At 38.4% G+C, this 19,253-nt stretch overlaps 4 protein-coding genes across 4 annotated transcripts in view; 3 read left to right on the top strand and 1 right to left on the bottom strand.

Moving 5' to 3' along the window:
- The first annotated feature begins 49 nt into the window (after nt 1-49).
- LOC132792172 (uncharacterized) lies at nt 50-2,090 on the top strand. Its single transcript, XM_060801423.1, is given in 6 exon segments — nt 50-264; nt 323-1,206; nt 1,271-1,313; nt 1,315-1,334; nt 1,441-1,636; nt 1,693-2,090. Coding segments are annotated over 6 exon segments (1,389 nt in total). The 5' UTR covers nt 50-177; the 3' UTR covers nt 1,852-2,090.
- A 338-nt stretch (nt 2,091-2,428) lies between these two features.
- Nucleotides 2,429-5,097, top strand: LOC132791617 (DNA mismatch repair protein Mlh1). The gene is made up of 2 exons (XM_060800620.1): nt 2,429-3,372; nt 3,441-5,097. Exons 1-2 carry the CDS (start codon nt 2,568-2,570, stop codon nt 4,607-4,609), a joined length of 1,974 nt encoding a protein of 657 aa, XP_060656603.1. The 5' UTR covers nt 2,429-2,567; the 3' UTR covers nt 4,610-5,097.
- Nucleotides 5,098-5,749: 652 nt separating this feature from the next.
- LOC132793315 (succinate dehydrogenase assembly factor 2, mitochondrial) lies at nt 5,750-6,722 on the bottom strand. The gene is made up of 3 exons (XM_060803124.1): nt 6,582-6,722; nt 6,310-6,476; nt 5,750-6,252 (listed from the first exon to the last, which is right to left on the bottom strand). The coding sequence occupies exons 1-3, from the start codon at nt 6,597-6,599 to the stop codon at nt 5,970-5,972; spliced, it is 468 nt and encodes a 155-aa protein (XP_060659107.1). The 5' UTR covers nt 6,600-6,722; the 3' UTR covers nt 5,750-5,969.
- Nucleotides 6,723-6,968: 246 nt separating this feature from the next.
- Nucleotides 6,969-19,253, top strand: part of LOC132793314 (low-density lipoprotein receptor-related protein 1) — a 78,171-nt gene continuing 65,886 nt past the window's right edge. The window contains 1 exon segment of the mRNA XM_060803122.1: nt 6,969-7,849. Coding sequence (XP_060659105.1) covers nt 7,633-7,849 — 217 coding nt within the window. The 5' untranslated portion in view covers nt 6,969-7,632.

Genomic DNA, 19,253 nt, shown 5'->3' with positions numbered 1-19,253 from the left:
TCAATGTGACCATCCCGCTTTGAAAAAATGGGTAATCGAGTTATTCAGCAAGGTCACACTTCATTTCAAGCTTTACCATTTTTGTTTGGTTTTTTGCTTTTGGCTGCGTAATTTTTTAATTACTATTTTTTAAATGTTTTAATACATTGCATTTTGTCCAAACGCAACAACAACAAAATGACAAACACAATGACGTATGGCCCACCGCCGGATTCGGATGATTCTGACGAGAGCAGCTACGACGGCTTCTACTTTGCTGAAAAAGTAAATATTGCAAATTTGCATTTTTGATATTACTAAAACACTTTAATTATTCGCGTAGCTAAAACGGGAAAAGTTCAAACCTCATGTCCCTCCAGATCAGAGTCTCTACGATGCTCTGGTGGATGGCGAATTTCACAGGGTTTGTGAACTAATCGATGAGCTACACTTTGAGGTAGATAGTCCGGTGTGCGGTGGCCAAACAATGCTGATGCATGCTTGTCATAACGGTAACTTTGAGCTGGCCTCGCATCTGATAAACAAGTACAAGGCAAACGTCAACAAGCAGGTGGATTCCACAATGCCGCTAATGCTGGCTTGCGATTGCCTCTTAAAAGACGCCGTTGTTGCTGAGAAGCTGGTGCGTCTGCTATTGTGTAAAGGAGCTATTATTAATGTTTCGGATAAGTATGGCATGACGCCGTTTATGTTTGCTTGTCGCAATGGCTACACCAACGTAGTGCGCCTGCTCATCAAGGATGTGAGCTTCGAAGCAAGGGACAACCAGGGCTGGACTCCCATATTCTTTGCTGTTGAAAACAATCATGCAGATATTGTCAAACTGCTGGTTGAGGCGGGCTTTAATGCAACCATTGCCAACAATAAAGGCTACACTCCAAAGCAAGTGGCGGAATTTCATGGATTTTACGATCTTCTGGAGTTGCTGCCACGCGAAAATAGTGTCTACATGGTGCCCACCGATTTCTTGACCTACAGCACGCTGCGGGATCATGTCCCACGCATTTTTCTAAAGTCGGACTGTCCGGAGTACTTTCAGGAACTCAATAGCATCTTGCGAGCTTTGAATATGGAGAATATGGTGGAGCATTTTGCCAAATCACGTATTTCACTGGGTGAATTTCTTAACATGGACGATAAGAAGCTTTGTGATATTGGCGTAAAGTTTCCTATCTATCGCAACAAAATTATGAAGGGTATTCTAGAGTGAGTATAAAGAAGTAATCGAATGAAGAAACTGTTTTCATTTAATTAATTTCCCACGCGACAGCTTTCATTTGCATCATTGGTCAAAGAAGTCCATAGCGCGCGTTAAAAAAAGATGGCATGGACAAGTGAGTATGAAATTGGTTTGTTTTTTTAGAAGATATGTGAGAAAACATAAAACATAGAAAACATATATCAAATATAAAACTCGACTGAAATTCTTTATCCTTACAGTTTCTACGACATCCTGATGATCACAGGCAATCATCTGCAGCATTTGGTCATTATCCAGGCATCGCTGCGCTTCGTCATACAGAATCAGTTGCAGAACAAACTTGGCCAGCCATTGGAGATGCAGTTAACCAATTTGCACAGCAGCCTGAACGCTTATCGTGGCGTCATTAATGATCTCACCAAGACTGTTAAATATGTAAGTATTTTTTTTTGCAAAGTTTACATATTTAAAACCGTTGTCCTGTTTTGCAGCTTGGTTCCTTTAGTCCACCTAAGAATCCTCTTTATATTAACTACGATGAGATTCTTGCAGAGCGCAAGCGGAGTAAAGTTCGCAGCTATTTTAAATATACGACTATAATTTTGGGTATATCAGTGTTTATTTGCTTTAAATGCAAATGGATGTTCTAATAGCGCACTACTGCAATGGAAAGCAGAAAACTTTTAGTATTAGTTAACAAACATTTCCTTGAAAACTTTAAATGTTCGAAACGACACAGTACAATTTAATGTTAATGTACGAATTTTGGAAATTCTCTTTAAGTTCTCGAATCAAAACTAGTTGTAGTGCAAATGCTTTACGAACTGTTAAATAATCTTTGTGTTTAACCATATATGAATTAATAAATGGATTAATATTGTTGATTTAATGTCGTTATTAATTCTTTTATTTTTCTAAGTGCTAAATTGTTTGTGATCTATTGTTTTGAACACAGTATCTGTTGAAGGATAGTATTAACTGAAAAAAAGATGACTGCAATAAAACAAGCACCATCTATGTACATATGTACATATGTACATATGTACATACATACATATGTATGTGTAAGGCCCGGGACTTTTCACACCATGTGTTATATAAATACATATATTGTAATGATGGTAGAATAGTGTAGAATAGCGGCGTGATCTCTTAGCAAACCGCACGAATTAAGTTATTTACAAAATGCTTTAAACAGACTTAATATTAAATCATACATGGATTATTTGTTTATCAATGTGCTGAGTGACGTCACAATTGCGCTATTAAATCGATAAGTTCGAATATACCAAAACAAATCTAAATCGATAACTCGATAACATTGTTTTGCTTGCTGCTATGCATTGCACAGAATTGTTTTGGCGCCATGCTGGAGCCTGGAGTAATCAAGAAACTGGATGAAGTCGTTATCAATCGCATAGCAGCTGGTGAAATTATCCAACGACCAGCCAACGCCCTCAAGGAACTTCTAGAAAACAGTCTGGATGCAAAATCTACGCATATTCAGGTCAACATTAAAGCCGGTGGCCTCAAATTGCTGCAAATTCAGGATAATGGCACAGGCATACGCAAGGAGGATCTGTCCATTGTCTGCGAACGCTTCACCACCTCCAAGCTTAGCAAGTTCGAAGATCTCACCGAAATCGCAACCTTCGGATTTCGCGGCGAAGCTCTCGCCAGCATCAGCCATGTGGCCCATTTGACCATCCAGACGAAGACGGCGAACGAACGTTGTGGCTACAAGGCCAACTACTCGGATGGCAAACTGTTGGGCGCGGCCAAGCCATGTGCTGGCAATCAGGGCACCATCATCAGCATTGAGGATCTGTTCTACTCGATGCCACAGCGACGCCAAGCGCTCAAATCTCCGGCCGAAGAGTTCCAAAAGATATCCGATGTGCTCGCGAAATACGCGGTGCACAATCCCCAAGTGGGATTCGTGCTGCGCAAGCAGGGCGAGCAGCCGGCTCTGAAGACGCAGGCGAACAGCACGCGGAGCGAAAATATACGCGCCATTTATGGTGCTGCCATTGCCAAGGAGCTGATGGAGTTCAGCTGCAAAGATGACATGTTCAAGTTCGAACTGGAGTGCCAGCTAACCCAGGTGAACTATGCGGCAAAGAAGGCGATAATGCTGCTGTTCATCAATCATCGCTTGGTTGAGTCAGCGGGTGAGAAAATCCATTAATGAATTCTTGGCGAGAGATGTTGTATTTATTCCACGAATCCCGCTTTGCAGCACTTAAGACCGCGGTGGATGCGGTGTACTCCACCTACTTGCCGCGTGGTCAGCATCCCTTTGTCTACATGAGCCTCACAATGCCAGCACACAATCTGGACGTCAATGTGCATCCCACCAAGCACGAGGTGCACTTCCTCTACCAGGACGAAATCATTGAGCGCATCAAGCAGCAGCTGGAGGCGCAGCTGCTGGGCAGCAATACCACCAGAAGCTTCTACAAGCAGCTCAAGCTCCCCGGCACCTCGCAGCTGGAGGACACCCAAGTGATGGACAAAACCCAACGTATCTACGAGAAGGAAATGGTGCGCACCGATTCCACCGAGCAAAAGCTGGACAAGTTCTTCAAGCCAGTGGAAAAAGCCGATTCGGGCTCCAACTGCGAAACACCAACAACCTCACAAGAAGAAAGTTTCCGAGTGATTGCAGCACGCAAATCAAAAGAGGTTCGACTCTCCAGCGTGCTGGACATGCAGCAGCGCATCGAGCGCAAGTGCCAAGTCCAACTGCGCGGTATCTTCAAGCAGCTCGTCTATGTGGGCTGTGTGGATGAGCGACGCGCCATCTTTCAGCACGAAACGCGTCTCTACATGTGCAACACGGTCGCATTCAGCGAGGAGCTGTATTACCAAAGATTGGTCTTCGCATTCCAGAACTGCAGTGAGATCAGCGTTGTGCCGCCTCTTCCTCTGGAGCAGCTGCTGCTCATAGCGCTCAACAGTCAAGCCGCTGGCTGGGAGCCCGAGGATGGCGACAAATCTGAGCTAGCCGCCAATGCCGCTTCCATTCTGCAGCAAAAGGCGCCCATAATGCGAGAGTATTTCGCACTGCGCATCTCGGAGGATGGCCTATTGGAATCCCTGCCTGCCCTGCTGCCCCAGCATATGCCCAGTCGTGCCCAATTGCCCGTCTATCTGCTGCGTCTGGCCACCGAGGTGGAGTGGGAGCTGGAAGCCGAATGCTTTGAGAGTTTCTGTCGGGAGACGGCGCGTTATTATGCGCAGCTCGATTGGCAGGATGATGGCGACATGCGCGACCAGCACTGGCACATGGAGCATGTCCTGTTTCCTGGCTTCAAGCAGTATCTGCTGCCGCCAGAGCGACTCAAGCGAGAGCTCTATGAGCTCACCAACTTGCCAACGCTCTACAAGGTGTTTGAACGGTGCTGAGCCTTTGGGTTCAGAACTACAGTTAATATAAGCTATAATAAACAAGAAGTTAAACTAAGTATATCAATTCCTTACCATAAATTATCCATTGCATGTAATATGTGTTTGTGAAAAGTTCTCAACCCACTCTGTATTACGTTTTTCATATTTTAAAATTAAAGAATTTCGGATTTTGCAATGGTGAACCAAGTATTGAAAGGCCTCTTCAGTAAACGCATATAAATAGCGGAGATCATTAATGTAAATTTGTTAGATTTAGGATTGTAAACTTAGGGATTGTTTTTGAAATAGATTTTAACGTCGAAATCAAATTTCTTGAATGTAAAAATGAAAAATATTTCATATTCTTGAAAATTCGCATTAAGTAAATCTGTAATATTTAATATAACAACTTTATTCTATTGATCTTCGTAATTTATATCCGCTAAGTACACCGACCTTTCAAATAGAGAAGTTCACTAGTACATTTTTAGGAATAATATGAAATATATTTTATTTTTATTATATAAATTGCAAAAAAAAATTAATTTTAAAGTTAAACTTCATCAATAAAATATTAATTTTATACCAACTCGATTTGCAATTCATTTATATTTTGGAATTTTATATATTTCTTTAACTTCTATATCTGATACTGATAAAGGTTAATGCATTCAATACTAAATGGCAAATATTTTAAATATTATTTTAAGTTGCAATAAACTTCAACATTTAACGAACTTGAATATTTCCATATATAATATATATAAAGATGGTAAATGAAATTTTTGTTTAAGAAAATTTCTGAATATGTATATAATATATGTTTTAATTAAATTTAAAATTTTAATTAATTTTTAATTTTAGTCAAATAAGAACTTTCTCTTTGCATTGTGCGACTCTTGGTAAAACATTTGCATTATTCAAAATATTACCCATATCAAATAAACTATGCGCCCAATAAGAACTCCTCGACAGATTTTTTTGTGTTAACATACTACATATATTTTTTTCTAGATCATCATGGAAACCCAGGCCAGCCCTCCCAAAGTGTATTGTTGTGTAGTTTCGTGTAAAGGAACACATTATAAACATATTGTGGGGTTATAAATTGTGGAGCACCGTCTGTATCCACAAACGTAAGTCTGAACTAAAGGAGACTGCAGCAAGCATTGTTCATGTTTTAATTCGTGACACTAATGTAAAACAAGCAAACAACACTAAAGAGTAAAAGGACGAGAAGCCAAGCTAGGCAGGAATTCGGATGTGGGATGTGGTGTGAAGTGTTGTGCGTGGAATTCGGGGGGGAAAACTATAAGCCCCAAGGCCAACTGCAACGGTTCTCAGTTGCCTTGTCTACGTTTTCCCCGAGCAACTATTTTTACAAATAATACGTCAATTCTGGCTGACGGAAGCGAGTGACTTTCTCTGCATTGCGGACGTGTTCTTTGAGTAACTTCATGATCTCTGTGTTGTACTGTTGGGGTGTTGGCTTCACTCCCGTTGCCCAATAGTAAATGTCCCAATCATTGCTTACTCCATTGATGAGATCGTCATAGACTTCAGTTTGTGCCTCGTTGAAGTCTTTGAGGTACTTGTCAGCAAAAGTGCTCAGTAGCAGATCATTCTCGAGCATGCCGCGTTTGCGAGATTGGTAAAGCAAACTATGATGATTGGTTGATTGTGTCATCAGTCTGTAAGTGAATCAATCAAATACTTACCGCTGTTTTCGCTTATTTAGCGGCTCATTGGGACGTTTTGGATACTCGGGCAGCGGCAGATGATCTGGATCATCAAAGTCCACAATAACATCATCCTGTGTGGTTTCGGAGTTGGAGGCACCTCGACTCCACGTCCGCAGCACTGAACGCGCAAGATTGCGACATAACTACATACGTTAAAAATTGTGAAATTCAGAAAGACATAAATAGAAAAATTGCAAATTGCAATTGCAATATTATGCAACCAATATGCAGCTAAACTTTTTACTCACGAGCAATTGGGGTAACATTATCAGCAACAATTTTTTACTTGCCCATCAAAATTAAAAGTAACTACAAATTTTCTTATGCGATCTTTACTGCATTGCTTTCCAAACTCGAATGCCGGAAAATCGTTAATCAAAAGTTATTAGCACTTTGGCGCCGCCTGCCGAGGTTTCAAGAAATTTCATGACCAGGGTTCCTCAACCAAACTTGTCGAGGGCTGCAGACAAAAGCAAGAAACATGATATTAGGGGTGACAAATTTAGAGCGCTGGCATGTGTTTCAAAAATTAAAAAAAAAAAAAAAATAACCGACAAATAATTTAATTCATGATTTCAGTAAAATCTATAAAGCAAACAATATGGTTTATATTTATTTAACATATACTTGATCAAAATGTAGTAGTTCAACTAAATTAAATCTTACACGCAGAACTTGTGATGTTGTGACGTCGTTTTCATTCATCATTTACGCTCTCAGAATGTGGTTGCGCGCAACGATACCTTGTAAATCTCATGGACCATGAACGTTGAGTTTCTCTCAGTCTTCTTACGGTTTTCTTGGCGTATGGTGCGATTGCTGTGCGTGAGTTTGGTTCTAAACGCCGACGCTAAATTCATAAATACATACATATGTTAAATAATTAAATAAATGAAATGTAAAAAATAAATATTTGTATGTATAGGCAACGCTCTGTTTACAATCTGTGGGAGCCTTGAGCCTGATTGAAAGTTTGTCTATGTGTTGGTGTTAAGTGTATTTGTTTGTGTGAACGTGTGTGTGTTCGCTCATATTTTGTTATTCGCGCGGCAAAAAGGAGAAAAACCAAAAGCAAACAAAAGTAAACAGAGAATAACGCGGCTGCCACAATTTGCGGCACAAAAATGTTAAGCATATAAACAAAACACAAGAAAATTTTAAGCAATAACTGCTTTCCGGGTGTGCGTTCGTGTGCGTGTGTGTGCTCGTTTTGTTTTTGTCTTATTTTTACACAGCAACGCAAGAGAACAACAACAACAACACAACGACAGGAGCAGCAGGCAGCGCAGCAGCGGCAAAATGCCGGCGACAGCGAATTTGTGTCTGTTGTTGTTGCTGTGCTTCGTTGTAGTCGTTAGCAGTAAATCGAAGGAGCTGCAGTCACATGAGCTCAGTAGCAGCGGCAGCGGCGTCGGCAAGAGCTCCTCCACAACAGTGAGAGCAACAACAACAACAACAACAACAGCAGTGGCAGCTACAGCAACAACTACAACGCTGAGGCCCTTGACTGAGAAAGGTAAGATTTAATTTGTTGTTAATCTCTGCAGCGGTGCATTAACCCGTCGGCGGCAGTGACGCCGCTGGCGTCGCCGTTAGCGTCAACGTCGGCGTCGGAGCTGCTTGAGTAAACATATTAATGCGCTCTCGCTTTCGGGCTCCTTCTCGTTGTTTCGTTTCGCTCTCACTTATGCCAAAAATAACAAAACAGCTTCCCTTCCGCACATTGGCCCCTTTTCTTTTGTTATGCAAATTCTTTTCCTTGTTTCAAAAATGCTAACAAAATAACAATTTTAATAATAATACAATTTGTTATGTTATTTTTGCTGGATTTGCTGGGAATTTTTATTGCAGCAGCGGCAAGTGAAATGTAGCGTGCTACAAATGTTGAAAAGACAACAAAAGATATGGCAACAGCCGATTTAACCCATTGTTGCCCCACCCCTCCATCCGCATAAACAACTCGTGGCCCATTAGAATTCTAACGAATTGCAGCAAATAAATTTAAATAAATATGCAAATAAACATTTATTTATGTACACTCGCATGCAGCAGTGTGTGCAACGCCATTTCTTAAATGTGCCACACTGCCCCCAGTGGCGACCTCGAGTCGCATTATGCATGTACATGCTCCAAGAAGTCCATTTAAGAGGGGAGCGGGGGAGACTCAACGTTGCGCTCGTTAAGATAGTCCACAGAATCGTAAAGAAAAATACAAAATTAAAGTAAGCATTTCCTCATTTTGTGGCGTCAAGCAAACGAACAGCGCGACAATTTGAGTGACAAAGTAAAATAGTGTAGTGTATATATAAATACATACTTATATTATATTACTACTTGAACTTAAATTATTGCTAAAACTCAACATAGAAATATCTTGTAGCTATAAATTTAATGTAAAGACTCCAATTGTAAGTTTTAAATTATATTCATTGGAACGGACTTCAATATAAGACCGACAAAGATAAACGAATTCAATTTAAGACAAGACAAGCCAAGTAACATACCAAAGATTTTAGCGGATTAGGTAATAATAAAACACACACGCATTATATTCATGCTTTTTGTATGGTTTCTTTGACTGGGTAATTTGGTTTAACTTATTTAACAATCAAGCTTCCTTTTGAGTGTGATCTTAACGAAGTACTTCAATTTCCCAAGCAATTTGCAAAGCATTTTCTTGACAAATTTTGGAGATTTCTTTAAGTATACAAAGATTATTTTTGGCTGGCTGGCTCACTTTGTTATGTCGTCTCTGGGGCGAACATTATAAATTCTTAACCTTTTATATACAATTCAGAAAGTCACAGAAGAGCGCATTGTAAAGCTTTTGTTTCATTTGTGTCAGAAACTGAACTTTAACTTCCATCTTAATAATAATGTTGTTATTATGAATTCAGATACAAATTGCTGAAGAAGTAACTCATCAATTAGAAGTTGAGAACATTTGGAAATAGGGTTAATTTTATCTAGAATGTCTTCATTCAGATTTAACGAGCAGTTTCCTTGCCCGGAAAAAGACAGTGAAATGCCATTTGTGGTTTTTGCCGTTCTAGGCTGCGTTCACTGTAAAATGTTTATAAATTTATTTGTGGAATCTCTTGGCTCCTTCATTTTTCCTTTTTTTTTGGTCTCTTGCTTTCTGCTCAATTCACTCTTTTTACTGCTTCTTCTTCCTCTCTTGTGTCGTTCGTTCTTCTTTGCTCACTTCTCAACTGCCCTCAGCTGTCTTGCTCTGACTGCAGAACAAACTGTAAACAAGCCGCTGCTGCGGCGCTGCTCAACAGTTTTGTCAGCAAGGACAATTTGTGTGCTGTGTTCGAAATTATGAAGCCGTGTGAAGTGGGCCACAGTAAAGCGTTGAACGAGGACAGAGAGAACGCAGCAAGAGCGAAAGAGAGAAAGAGAGTGCAGCCAACCCCAGCTGAGACGGCAGCTGTTGGGTCCATTGCCCTTGCCAACCCTCTCCGAAGAGCGGGCGGAAATATTGCGGAAATCGTTTATCATGTCGCCAATGGCTGCGTTTTAATAATTGCTGGCAACGCGACGATGGGAAACAGGAGAATAAATCAGAGAAAGAGAGAGAGAGCGAGAAAGGATGTATAGAGTGGGTAACCAATTAGTTTATTCACAAAATAAAACTAATTTTAAACACCTTTGACCAGATCACATTTCATGTTCCGTTTTCATTCTCATATGTTTGTTTGCTCTGGCGCTCACCTCAAGTTCAAGAGCAAACGATAGGCAGCGCACAGACGATTAAGTAACACCACTACCAACAACAACAACAGCAACACCGTCAGCAACAAACAAGTCTATGAGCCGGCTTAAACACACGCACACATACATACATACATACATAGCTAAGTCACACCTGCTTAAGGCTCAGCAAAAAGACAAAAACAAAGCAAACAAGCCCATAAAATAAAAGCAACGTGAGGTCGACTGAGCGAGATGGACAGAGCTCAATAGCAAAAGCAAGAGTGAGATCGAGACAGTTGGAGGTAGGCAACAAAAAAAATGTGCAGTCGCTTGTCTAAACAAACAATGCAAAGAAACCAAAAAAAAAAAAAAAAAAAAAAAAAACTGAAAAAACTAAACAACTGGACAAGCCGGCCGGCTTTAAGTCTTTGGCAGCAAAAACAAATTAAATAAGTAGAAGAAGAGAAGGGCAAGGCAAAGAGAGGAAGAGAGAGAGAGAGAGCGCGTAATTCAGAGAGCCGCTCACCTGATGCCCTTAAGCAAATTCCTAAAAAGATAATTTGAGAGCATTATTAGACTATAAGAATACTATATTCGATTATGATTCTTATCACTTAACTTTTAGTATGTAAGATGGTATATTTACGATTACATACTGATTCTATATATACTAAATCTTACTTGAGCAATCGAATGAGGAATTGTCATAAATTGCTCTTTGTTCAACTCTCAATTCATTTTAATCAGCAATGTCATGAAATTGATGTGATTATAAAATAAAAATTGTTTCTAATTGGCTTAGATTATGAAACTGAATCATTATACAAATAATAGAGATGAGATTGTAAAATATAAAACATTTTTAATAAGCTTGGATTAAAAAACAATTAAATTTTTGATAATATTTAAAATTGTTTAATTTGTATTTTATAATTGTGTAAAATCACAAAATAATGTAAATAAGTATATACATATATATAAATAAAACATAAAATTTTGCCACTTAACTTATCCATTGCATGTGACAAAGTTTGAATTCGAACAAGTAAGAAAGTTACAGTCGAGTGTGCTCGACTGTGAGATACCCGCTACCCATTTTGAATAAAATCAAACTATTTGCGGTAAATATACCGAAAATACTACAAAAATACTAAAAAAATATACCGAGCGGTATATTTGGTATATCGATATGATACCACATTCAAAATATACCATAGACGGCACAATATATCAGATTGTCAGATAAAGCAACCCAGACCCCCAGTAAAAAGGCGTTTTTGCCCATACAAAAGTATTTATTTAATACCTTCCATAATTTTTCTGATCGCAATCAAATTTTCAGGAATCACAACTACCATAGTAATTATTGTATCTACCAAAATTCGCAGCTCTAGCTTTAAAATAACGCTTGCTATTCGATTTTTTTGATTTGCGGGGGCGGAAGGGGGCGTGATAAATATTTGAAATAAACTTAATCTGCGTGCAAACATAACAAATGCTGTCGAAAAAAAATTATAGCTCTATCTCTTATAGTCTCTGAGATCTAGGTGTTCATACGGACAGACGGACATGGCTAGATCGTCTCGGCTGTTGACGCTAATCAAGAATATATATAATTTATAGGGATGCCTCCTTATGCCTGTTACATACATTTCCTGCCGGCACAAAGTTATAATACCCTTCTACCCTATGGGTAGCGGGTATAAAAACGAAGCATATGGCAAATAGCATGATTAAATAAATGTACCCAAGTGTTGTTTAATTATACCCGCGTGGATTACAAATGAAGTCCACACGAACTGAAGAACTGCAAATGCGGTTCGAGTGCTGGATAAGGACATGCATCAGCAAAGCTCATAAGCAAATAATTAGTGGTCAACAATTAAGTGCTGACGTTGTCTGTCGACCCACTTTGCAAGTCACGAGTGTTGGCTTAGTCGTAGTTTTTGGTCACTGCAAGAGGAATGACGAGAACTTCGAGAGAGTATTTGCTTTAATTTTTTTGTACTTGTTGTGGCAGCATTTTCTTTTATTTTTCTCTGTATTGATTTATTAGACAATTCATTGTTGTTGTGACTTGTGACTTGCTTGGTCGTCTCTTGTCATTCTTGTTGGAGCTGCAATGCTTTTATGGTCCGTCTGGGATCGCATGACGCACAACTGATGATGATGATGATGGGATCGGACCGGTTTCGGAAAACAAAGACACAATGCCAGTGTCCAGAGTCGTCTAAAGTCTAGACTTTGTCGCCCAATATGGCCATGAGAACTCAAGCTGCAGCTCAGCATTGTAAAGTTTAGCTGCTGCAAATAATAATACAAAAATATATATTTACAACTTGAGGAAAATACAACAAAGAATTAATTAAAATAAAATGTAATTAATTTCGAATAAAAATCAATTAGCTAGAAATCAATACGACAACGAAAGAAACTCTGTTTCCTTGGTGTTGTATAAATTAAAGGATTACTTCCTAGGTTCTAGCAAAACTAAACATCTTTTATATACATACATAGTTACATTGAAGAACTGAAGCTGTATATGTGCATAAAATATAGTGACATTGAGGTTAAAAATGAGATTAAAGCAATGTACATAAATATACAAGTATTTGAAATATAGAAATTAGATTTAGAATAAGATTTGTAATTTGAAGTCAACCCAACCTAAAATAACATTCAGATTTTTTAATGATTTGCAAAGCAATTCTTTTTTCAAAAACACGTTTCACGAAAGCAAACTCTCAAACTTACAAAGTTTGCTAGTGTGTCCTCATCCAGTTCTCAAATTCTGACCAAGTATTGCGAAAATATTCACTGCACAATACTCTCAGCGTTTTGAGAACTAAGTTGTACAACTATTTTGCCCACTATTTTACCAGTTCGAATAGTTTTCTATCCATTTCACAAACAAACTTTTTTTCTTTAAATAGTATCACATAAACGTTAAAAAAATACATCTGAATGATGGATGAATATACGAAACTATTATAACAATTTTAAAGTAAATGATTAGTTATGGTTTATCATATTCAATATATCAAAAAAATTGTATAGTAGAAATTAGCATAAATTCACAAGAATGCTTTATAATCATGTTTATAAGCTCAATTAAAATAAGTAAGAAGTAAGTAGTTTAGTATACTTATTGCGAAGAATATTTTGCAATTGACCTTCTGTATAAGTATTTTCGTTTAGAAAATATATTCAAGATCATTTGGAAAAACTCGTTCTCCTATGCCTCAGCCTATTTGGCTATTTGAGTGTTTACGGAACTTGTCTAGCTCCATTCAAAGAATTCATGTTGCATTTACGACTTTCATTGCTGATGTTGCGGGCGGTGTTTCCATTCAACTACGAATAGTATTCACTTAGACAGACGAGCGTGTGTGCATGTGTGTGTATTGTGCTTTCAGGTTTTCAATTAAAGAACTGCAAATAATTAGATGGCAATTAAAAATTCATTGCTCACTGCTGACGCACGACCGCCCACAAGCAAAATACTGTAAGACTCATCCAGTCTCTCCTCCACGTGACAGCTTGTAATGAGCTCACGCACACACATGCTTACACATTCAGACACAGACACACGTACACTTTTAAACATACTTGTCACTTGCTGGTGGGGGCAAAACGAGAAGAACAAGAGAAGAAGGAAGAGAAGAAGGTGGAGGAGGCAAAGTCGCGGCGAGCATTATGACATTTAAATAATTTAAGCTCTACGATGCCGACATGCATTTGCTTTTTCCATAAACCGCACACATTGACACTGTCAGAATGCGACTATCTGTGTGTGTGTGTGAGTCTCTCTCTCTCTCTCTCTCTCTCTCTCTCTCTCCATCTTTCTGCCTCTCGCGTTGTAGCTGTGTGTGTGCACTCAATTTAGTTTTAATTAGCAATGAGCATGGAATAATTGTACCAAACCAAAAGCTACAAACTCAACGAGCAGCTCAAGTGTGGACCACAGCCTGTTTGCCCCACCGCGACCCTTGCTGCTCCCTCCCCCCACCCCCTTGTTGCGCCAGCACTTGGTATTTGCAGACTTTTGGCATAATTATTTTGCCCTATTCTCATAATGAAAATATTTTATAATTGCCTAGACTCGGCCATTAAATGACCGTGCTCTCGACTCTACGATTACTTGAGGCCATTTCTTAATTTTGTTCTCGCATTTTATTTGTTAGCCATTTTGCACTCGATTAAAATAATTTTTATGTTCGAGCGCCACTTTCAAGGATTTACAAGCATAACGTTAACGTTAACCTTAAGCATCATTGAGATAACTTGAGCTCACCAAATGCTACTCGCCGATGTGGAATACCATTAAATTGAAGTATACACATAAGAAGCATTTAAAAGCAATCAATCAAGGTTGAAAATAAAAAAAAAGATATTAAAAACGCATTTGTGAGAAATATTGCGAGAGAATGCAATTAAAAATTATGGCCAGTCAAAGATTTAATTATCGTAGCGAAAGTAAGACATAAATTAAAATTCAATAACATTGCAATCAGAATATTGCAAATGAAGTGTTAAAGCTGCCTTTTTAAATTATTATCATAGTCAGAAGTGTTATTTAATTGGCTGTACAAGCTATAAAATAAATCCACATATGCGCCTCTAAATAGGCTTTATTAAACCATAAAGTCCATTCATGGACTAAGACCACAACAAAATGGGAATGTAGTCATGTTGCCATATCATCAAATTTGAAGACTAAAACATGCACTAAAACTAAATAGAGCCACAGATGTCAATGTGTGTGTGTGTGTGTGAGAGAGCTGTTTAAACTCTTTTGCACAGGAGCAGCCATTAAAGTTACTCAGTTCAGTTGTTCAGCTCAGCTCTCAACTCTTTGGCGCCTCTGTCCAGCCATAAAGTTCGTAACAAAAAAAAAACAAGCAAGAAAGCTACAGTCGAGTTTGCTCGACTGTGAGATACCCATTTTTAATACCAATTTTTAATAAAAGCAAAGTATTGCGTTATTATTCTTAAAATACTCACTTAATATACCAACAATACTGAAATATTTCAGAGACTATATTTGGTATACAAATAAATTGAAAATATACCATTAAGTACAAAATATACCAAATTGTCAACTAAGACACGACAACAGCAATTTGTTTTTGGCCTTATGAACTCAAAATATACCAAAAAAATATACCACATAAATACTTTAAGTATTTCAAATAATATACTTGGTATATTGATATGGTACTAGATTCAAAATAAACCATATAATGAAAAATATACCAGATTGTCAGTCAAAGCAACTAAGTAGGTAGATGTTTTTGCCCATACAAAGGTATTTCTTTAATAACTTCGACAATTTATATCTGATCGCAAGCAAATTTTCAGGAATCACAAAGATTATAGTTATTATTGTATATACAAAATATGGCGACTCTAGCTTTAAAATTACGCTTGATATTCGATTTTTGTCGATTTGCGGGAGCGGAAGTGGGCGTGACAAAACTTTGAAATAAACTTGATCTACGTGCAAACATAATAAGTGATGTCGAAAAAAATGTAGAGTTCTATCTCTTATAGTCTCTGAGATTTAGGTATTTATACGGACAGACGGACAGACAGACAGACGGAGTGACGAATATGGCTAGATCGCTGATCAAGAATATATATAATTTATAGGGTCGGAGATGCCTCCTTATGTCTGTTACATACATTTCCTGGCGGCACAAAGTTATAATACCCTTCTACCCTATGAGTAGAAGGTATAAAAAAAGAAAAACACAACGCACACAAAACCGGACGGACATGTGTATAGACTTATAAAACATATGGCCACATGAAGCCGGAACGATGTACGTAATGCGACCATAATGCTGAAGCATAAGCGGCATTAAAGCAGCCAGTGCGAGAAGCGAGCAGCAATAGCAGTAAAAATTCTGTGTAGACCAGAAATAACCATCAACATTGGCATAGTCCTCTTTCCACAAGTCCAACACTTGTGCTGACGACTCTGCTGCTGTTGCCCGGTTTAATATTGAAAATCATTTTACATTGTTTACATTCGCTTGCAACAGGACGAAACCGGGACCTAGAACGAGACGGAGACGGAGACCGGGGACCGGGCCATGTCAGTGATGAGTGCTAAGGCATTGAGCTTGTCGCAGTAAATGTTTTAGTCATGTAGCAACAAGCCGCAGTGCCAAATCCAACCCACACAGAGAGAGAGAGAGAGAGAGAGAGAGAGACAGAGAGTGAACTTTACATTCAACCGTATATAGACATAATTTATGTTTATGCAAATTGATTTTGTGTATTTTGTATTCGAATTCGGATTCGGATTTGTGCTGCATTCTCGTAAATTCTCTAATTTACTTAGCTAATGAATAAATGAAACACAAGTGTGCTCAAATTGAAAAGGCTTTCTCGGTTTAATCTTAATCAAATGGATAGTGTTTCCTTTCATATTTGATGATGCTTTTAACAGCAGTGTTTAAATATTAACGACGTTTCAAGTGGATTGTTTAGATCAATAAACGAAAGTATTAGCGATACAATTTCCTATTAGTTTTAACACACAAAAATTGGTGTTTACACTCTTTTATCGAATGGTTATAACGATCGTGTTTTTCGCATTATGTGTGCGACGTATAAACGTTGGTAATGGTCGCAGTCGTTTGGTGTTTGGTTGTTGACTTGGTTGGAGGAGTGTGCACAACATTTATTGCTCATACGCCGCGTTGCAGGCACGAACACATTTTACAAAGTAATTTAAGCAGAGAGCTGGCTAGGCAAAGAGAGAGAGAGAGAGAAAGAGAGTGGGAGAGGGAGAGAATGGCCAAAGAGATGGCAACTAAAACGCAAATTAATGATACGCAATTGCGGCAAATCGCACGCTTCCATGTGGGCGCCATTTTGTTTGAAGTGCGCTTCAGTGCCGACAACTAGAGTGGGGAGTGAAGCACAGTATAAAGGGGCGAAAGGGAGTTGCTATGCCATAAGCTTTGCTTTTTTCTGCTGCTGCTGTTGTTGCTGTTGTACATATTTGTCTACCTTGATGCAGTCACCGTTTCTGTTGCTGTTGCTGTACTTTGTGTGTGTTTTTTGTTGTCGCTTTTTGTGCACTAATTTTTTTCCTGCTATATACTTTTTTTTTTGCTTTTGCGTGACGCCTTTTGTTTGCCAGACTGCCTGCCATATTCCCCGATGACTCTCAGCAAGCCGTTGCTGTTATTATAACCAAGCGCTCGACGCTTTGGCAAATTGTTTCCACTTCTCGTTTGTACGCAACGCCTTTTGTTTGCCGTTGTTTTGCTTGGCAGCCTTGCCGCCTGTAGTCCTATTTGAAAATGGGTTTTCTTGCACTCCACATTTTCACATTTTCATTTGTGCTTAGTGCCTGGTGACTGCTGCCTTGCCGGTCATCAGCACAAAATGCTGTGCGCAAAAACGCCGAAGACAAAAAAAGAAGCAAGAAAATGAAATAAAAATGATAAAATGATTTAAGCGCATCCATCTTTCGTTTTGGGTCTAATCAACAACGTCCCTTGTCATGTCACATCCAACTCACATTTGTTGTCCCCTCTCTTTGTCTGTCTTCTGTCTTCCCCTCCACTGATAAGCATCATCAATAAGATCCGCTTCTGTCACAATGTTTGACATAATCGTTGATGCGTCGAGCTTTTCCTAATTTATGACATGTCCACGTTCACTGCATTACAAGACAATAACATGCCCCAAAGGCTTTCCAACTTCTACTTGTAATGGTTGGGGCGGAGCGAGAGGGGGAAGCGCTATTAGTGGCGGGGCAAAGTCTGCTTATCAACGAAACAATAATCGAGTCGTGAAATATGAGATTGTCGCCATGTGACAATGGAGATACAGATTCTCAAAAGAGTTGTGGAATGAACTTTGAGCTAATCATGCTGATTAAAATAAGCCAGAAATGAATACTTTTAGGACTATGTCATCTTTGACTTTCTAATCAAATCACAAAAAGAGGCTCACTTTATATTTGTATAGTTAAATACAAAAGTCTCGTGTTATATTAATTCTTAAATTGTTGAGCAAAATTACTAGAGAGCTTTAGCTTAAAAGCCACTTGGCTCAGAAAATTCTTAAAATTTCTTAAATGTTTTTTTTTTTTGTATGAAGCAGTGAAAGTTCGCATATGCTTACAGGTATGAATAGGAAAGTCCTTTACTCCTTTTAGTAGCAATCTTCTACATCAAAGTCCTTGGAAATTTACACTCCAATTCACATACAGTAAGCCCTCATTCACATGTTTTTTTTTTCCTTTCAATTTTCTGCTCGAGTCGCACACACTCTAAAGAAGTGACGAGTTTGTTCTGTTTCTTTTTTTTTTGCAGTTCTTAATCTCAAACAAAAAATGTTGTTTGGTTTCTCTAGATCTACTTCATTTTGCATTAAGCGTTGTAAGGAAAGGGAAGAAAAAAAAACTTAGTTTCCTACTTGACTTTTAAGTGAGACGGACAGAAAATTAAAAACTTTTGCTAATCATTCAACCAAAAGCGACTTGCAAACAAACCCGTAACAGAGCTGACAAAACTCTTACCTCCTCCCCAAACAAAAAGTTTGCACATTAAAATTGGCGCTAAAACTAACAAACTTTATCAAAAACCAAGCAAATCCCCCTTACAAAAATATATGTATGTATATGGAGGGGGAATTCCCCCTTTTGTGATGATTTATAAGCCGAAATATTTTAATTAGTTTAATTTCACTGACGAAGCGTTAAAGACCTCCATGCTGATGATGGCCTATGCCCAGCGATTATTCGTCTCTGTGTTTAGCAAAAGCCGCGGGCTAAACTAACACATTGCAAGTTTTTTTTGAGGGTGATTATGCCAGATGTGATGTAGATGTGGTTGTGGATGTGGCATGGGCAATGGCATTTACATGGAAATTTAATTAAAACAGCGTTTAATTGCTGTTCGAGAAGTTACTATTGTCCAAGAGAGAGGGCGAAACTTAATTGTGATACAAAAGAGTTTGAGGAAGCCTTGCAAAGAAACAAATTCTTATTTAAAAAAATAATAATTTTATATACGGAATTCTATTTACACTTTAAATATTATCTACGTTATTCGTTTCACATAATCGCTTAATTTTAAAGTATAAAATTTTGAATCGGAAGAAGCTTTGCAGAGCAACGAATTTTAAAATAATAATTTTCTATTTGATCTTTAAATACTACACATTATCTACATTATCTGTTTCACAGAATCGAT

The sequence above is a fragment of the Drosophila nasuta genome, chromosome 3, assembly GCF_023558535.2.
Source record: "Drosophila nasuta strain 15112-1781.00 chromosome 3, ASM2355853v1, whole genome shotgun sequence".
NCBI classification, from domain to species: domain Eukaryota; kingdom Metazoa; phylum Arthropoda; class Insecta; order Diptera; family Drosophilidae; genus Drosophila; species Drosophila nasuta.
Note: the sequence above shows the minus strand (reverse complement) of the source record. Positions and strands in the feature narration are given on the sequence as shown.